A 5,637-nucleotide genomic window follows, 5' to 3' on the forward strand; every position below is an offset into this window, starting at 1 on the left:
TAATTGAAAGAACTTTTACTATAAATCTCAATAAGAATTTGTTTCTAATTGTATGAAAAATAAATTTTTAAATAAGTATTTACTTGTATATATATAAGAATAGTACTACACATCTAAGTCTTTTTATGAACTAAGTCTAACCAAGTTAAACAACAAGACTTAGAATAATGCTAGTCATAACTGATTTTTGTTATCTTAGACTAACTTAGTTGAATTTGGTTAACAAAAAAATATGAATGTGTTGTACCATTCTATATAAAAAGAGAGATATTTCGATTGTTATTGTTAAGAAATAGATTACTTAAATTTTTTAAAATATAAAACCTAAATAATAAAATTCTAAATTACATGTTATTATTTAAATTACTATTTTAGTATTTTAATTTATAAATTAGATATTTTAAAAACTAATCATATTATATATACATAAAAAATAACCACCTGTATATATATTGAAATAAAAAATATATATTAAAAATAAATTAAATAATATATATATTTATATACAAATATATAATAATTAATAAATAATTTAATAACTAATTTTTATGTACACATAATATTTTTATTATAAAAATTATTATATATATATATATATATATTTTTATTGTCTCTACTATCAAATTATGCATCCTCGAAAAAAGGGTTACGAGCCGATCCGACATTTACTCTTTTTTATATTGTGTTTGGTTTTTACTTTTTAGAGATCAAAGTCAATATTTGGCTCTAAAAATTAGTTTAGGGGAAAATGAAAAACCGAACATACTTAATATATCAGCATATTTCTGGTAATGGTATGGGATTATGGCTGCTAGAACCTCTTGTGATGCGTTTTCTGGAGTCTGGAATTGCCTAATTCAGTGATAAAGAAAACAAATAACTAGCTTAGTTTGTTTTGTTGGCCCATCAGAATAGATGAATAAGCCCGGAGATATATATGACAGCAATGAAACCAATTTTTCGTCCAGATTCTTATTATCTTTCGCCGCAAATTACAAGTTGATCCTTCATTGTCATATTGCACGTTGGAATTATTTGTAGGCAACCTTGACCCCACAATATTAGACTCCAAATAAAAGAAAAAGAAGGGAAAGGAAATATGTTTAAAGAAATGGATGAGTTTATACTTTATATATATATATATATATATATATATATATATATTTTGAGGGAAGAAAAAAAACTATCATTCAAGGAAATAGTCAAGCGGCATTTACAAATTGTAGATAATACATTAAATCTGAAACTAAGAAAGAAAATAGATTTTATGTTAAATTATTGTCTGAGAGGAGGTACTGAATTCGATTACACAAAATCTTATAAGGTAGAAACAGAAATAATTCACATTCTCTTTTGTTTTTTATTCTATACAAAAAGTGCTGTAACACAAAAAGTATCATCTCTTCATCTCTGAATAAATCTAAAAGTTTTTTGAATCTAAAAATATTTCCATGAATAAACAGTTTTTCTCATTGAATTTTCGTTCCAGATTTATAAAAATATATCCAAAACATCCATAAAAGATAAGTATAGATATCATAAAGAAAATAGTAAAAGTATTTTTTAAATAAAGTAAAAAACTTTATATATTTTTCATTGAATGATTTTTTAATTTTTTCATTGATGTAACTATTTAGTGTAAAATCTATGCAGTGTTTCTCCTACCGCCACTCACTCTATGCCTTTATGGACAAAATATCTTTCCCAGATTCATTGTCTGCAACGCACGCAAGATTGTCTATATTGAAGAGTTGTACTTTCCTCCTCATGGAGGGGAAAAAAAATTCAATATTTATTTAATTTCTAGGGTTTTTGAAAAAGAAACTTGGATGAGTTGCTTTCAATACGTTTTGGAACTTGAAACCACCGATGCCTAACTCCTCTGTAAAATCTCAAGCAAATCCATATTCATATAAAAATTAAAAAAACACTGTCGGCTTGTAAACTTCAAAAACTGAGAAGATAAGTCTTGAGTTTTAACTATCATAAAGTAATTGATGAGTTGTTTTTAAGCCTCTTGTTAATGTTTTGTGAGAAAAGAAGCCATGACCAAAGCTTGTTTTGCTTCCAATTTTGGGTGGTTAAAGCTAAACAAAGCATGGCACTAATCTTGTATTTTGATACACTAACCTTGTTTAAGAAAAATAAATAACAAGAACAGCATCTAATGAGGCATCACATACAGAGAAGAAGCACACATTATATATCATAATAATACATTATTCATAAACATCAAGACTGAATTTACAAAGTGGTTCTGAAGACACAAGACATATGTACACAACTCAAACGAAGCAACTATGATTGATTTAAAAACAAAAAAAAAAAAAAAGAAGAAAAAAGAGCTCAAGACAAAAACAACCTTTATGAGAAATCCTTTCTAGTTACTAACTGGAAGCAAGCTGAACATGTATTGAGCTCAATGATGACTTTGCCCTTCTAGTTATTTTAAAGCAACCTATGTTATTAGAACTGTCTTAAGCACCAACAAGAGAAAACGACCAAAGAAGTACCAAGATTCAATATTATGAGCACAAGGGTGCATTTCCCATAGCAGATTCAGCATGATAATGAAGCATTTCCCTCCATATCATCTCCCTAATCATCTCCTCTCCAAGATCCTCATCGATGTCAAGATCAATCGGAATGATGGCAGGGGCATCAGAATTAGGATCATACAAAGGGGCCATGTAAGGGTGTTGCAGCGCTTCAGCGACGCTGATTCTCTTAGTTGGATCAAAAACAAGCATCTTGGCCAGCAGATCGATTGCCAATGGGGGGGCTTGTGGGTAGAGTCGGGAAAAGGGGGTTGCCGGAGAATATGGAAGAGATTTGATGAACTTCTTTGCCTTTGGATTATCGATGAATTCGATGTCTTCCTCCCTTTGACTGCCAAGGATGTTGATAATCAGTTTTAGCTGGTTGAGACATTCCGAACCTGGGAAAATAGGCTTCCGTCCAAGAAGCTCTGCAAAGATGCACCCCACAGACCAAACATCAATAGACGTCCCATAGTTGTCGCAGCAGAGTAGGAGCTCTGGAGCTCTATACCATCGGGTGACAACATACTCAGTCATAAACTGGTCCTTGCTGCTGTTGGTGCGTGCTAAACCAAAATCACATATTTTTAGATCACAATTTGCATTGATCAGAAGATTCCCGGGTTTCAGGTCACGATGAAGAATGTTGGCCGAGTGAAGATATTTTAAGCCCCGAAGCAACTGCAACCAAGAACTTCTCAGTTGGTAAATGCAATAATCAGCTAAGCAAGACAAATTACTAGAATTAATTTATAACTTTGGCGAGCCTTACAAATGTGCCACACATGATTGACAAGTTCTTTACGGAAGAACAATAGGTTCACAAGAAATCAAGGGAGAAAATAGGCAGAGAAGTAAACTGAAAAAGCAGCAGAATTAAACACTGCTGGACTATCACAATCACTTGCAAATGAGCTCCATAAGCATGATATGATGCTCAGTTTCGACTCTAGAATACTAAACATGCATACTAGTAAACTAATATGAATAATTGTTCATTGTTCATACTGAGTGTTCCCTAGATTATTTTTTTTATCAATAATATATATAAGCTTACCATTGTAATTTTTTTAGTGGGAGTACATAAGGAATACATAGTATATAAGGTGTAATAACTCAACAAATATTTTTTTAAGGAGATTTTTCATTCTATTCAAAATGATAAAAACTTATTTTTTTCCCAAAAAAATTTGTTGAGTTATTATACCTTATATACTATGTACTCTTTATGTACTTCTACTAAAAAAATTATATCTATTATTGATAAAAAAAATAATCTAGGTAACACTAAGTTAGTCTAGATGCGAGTCAAAGATTCATACCTGAAAGAGGAAATATTGACAGTGATCGTTAGATAATGCTTGAGAAGACTTAATAATTTGATGCAGATCTGTATCCATGAGTTCATACACCAGATAGACATCCTTAAAATTGCTCTTGTTAGTAGGCATCATGATGTCTCTTAAAGCAATTACATTTTCATGGTGAAGGTGCCGAAGAAGCTTCAGTTCACGCAGAGTTCTCAGCGCATCAATGCGATTTTCGAAGGCGTTCTGTATCTTCTTGATTGCAACTTTCTCATTGGTCTCTCTATTCACAGAAGAGCAAACAATTCCGTATGCTCCTCGGCCAATAGGTTTGATGGGGACATATTTCGTGTCAATCTCGAAAAGGGTTTGCCACATGGAATAATAATGCTTCCCTTCAATCTTGATCCCATTTGGAGGCTCAACCTGAGTTGCCATTCCCTGCAAATTAACTGCAGCCACCTCACAATTCAGAAAGTATAATCAAAGTTTTAGATTTTATTTATTTTATGCTGTCATGATTCTAAGTTCATCTTACTATTATCTATTAAGTAATCCTTATATCCAATTTTTAAAGCGATTAAACGAAAAAGACAGTAGAACAGTACTATCCTTGTTACTATTAACATCTAGCAATGATTAACAACCTCTGAATCCCAATTTTTTTGAAAGCAGCGGCAGGCAGCATGTGGTTTCACCAATAAGGGTAACAAGTGGATGCAATTCAACGTGAGAGTGAGTGTGCATAAAAATTAAAGCACCAAGATCCGAATAAAAAGTTTTAATTTCATTTTTTCTTAAAACTATATGACGAAACACAAATTTGTAGCAAGTGTCACGATTAAGAGCAGAGGCAGAAACAAGAAAGAATGAAAGGAAAACACAACAGCAACAATTTGGAAACGCATATGGAAAAGTAAAAGAAAAAAAAGGAGGAAGTTACCTTTTTTATGTGAAAAGAAAGAAAGCTTTATCCTTGTATGGTTGGTGTTGTCGAAATCGGGGTCATCAAGCTGGAATTATCAGAGAAGGGGTTGGAACGAGAGAATTGGACAGTGAAGCTGAGTGCAAAAGCAGATAATTATATAGTAACATGTTTGAATTGAATGCAGAAAGAAGCTTGTGTTGGATCTCTCTCTTCGGGAATGCATAGGTTTTTTCAGCGATCAAGATTCTTCATGTTGTCGGCAATATTTGGAATTGCATCTCTCTTTCTCTCTCTCAAAAAGACACACAAGAAAGTAATACCCGAGATTTCCTCCGATAGCCACACCTAGCACCCCCACCTAGCCAAGCCTCATGATATGATATTTCTTCTTATTTATTTAGTTATTTATTTATTTATTTATTTATTCCGAGCGTAGTGTATTTATTAATCTCCTTGTTTCTACCATCATCCTTCTTTTCGTCCTACTCGAGTACTAGTGATGGGCGACATCTTTTTTTGTTTGTTTTCTCATAAAAAAATTAAGGTGATCACCATTTAAAATCATTTAATCTATTTAATATGATACATATTAATTAGTTATTATCTTTAGATATGGCCGTGATTCAACCTGATCTTGTATTGAATCATTTTTGGAATTTTAATGTGTAATAGTGTATTTTAATATCTAGATGGATTTGGTAGATTCATCCTGTTAAGAAAATGTAGGTACAATGTTACCATGCAATTCTTTTTAAATACACATGAAAAATTTAGATAATGGACGATTTAAAATGTTCTACTAGATTTTTTTTCAAGAAGTCGTTCTTCTCATGTGGAGTACCAAAAAAATAAAAACATGCAA

General features: G+C 31.7%; 1 protein-coding gene across 2 annotated transcripts; it reads right to left on the bottom strand.

Annotated features, from left to right (window-relative positions):
• Positions 1 to 2,180: 2,180 nt before the first annotated feature.
• LOC107610085 (mitogen-activated protein kinase homolog NTF3) lies at positions 2,181 to 5,338 on the bottom strand. Of its 2 annotated transcripts, none has more exons than XM_016312159.3 (3): positions 4,791 to 5,338; positions 3,863 to 4,299; positions 2,181 to 3,221 (listed from the first exon to the last, which is right to left on the bottom strand). In XM_016312159.3, exons 2-3 carry the CDS (start codon positions 4,283 to 4,285, stop codon positions 2,526 to 2,528), a joined length of 1,119 nt encoding a protein of 372 aa, XP_016167645.1. In that variant the 5' UTR covers positions 4,286 to 4,299; positions 4,791 to 5,338; the 3' UTR covers positions 2,181 to 2,525. The 2 variants fall into 2 exon arrangements, with proteins under 2 accessions (XP_016167645.1, XP_016167646.1); XM_016312160.3 differs by having other exon boundaries at positions 3,863 to 4,288; positions 4,791 to 5,181.
• Between the last annotated feature and the right edge of the window lie 299 nt (positions 5,339 to 5,637).

Source organism: Arachis ipaensis, chromosome B7, assembly GCF_059453495.1.
Source record: "Arachis ipaensis isolate K30076 ecotype BB chromosome B7, ASM5945349v1, whole genome shotgun sequence".
NCBI lineage: Eukaryota > Viridiplantae > Streptophyta > Magnoliopsida > Fabales > Fabaceae > Arachis > Arachis ipaensis.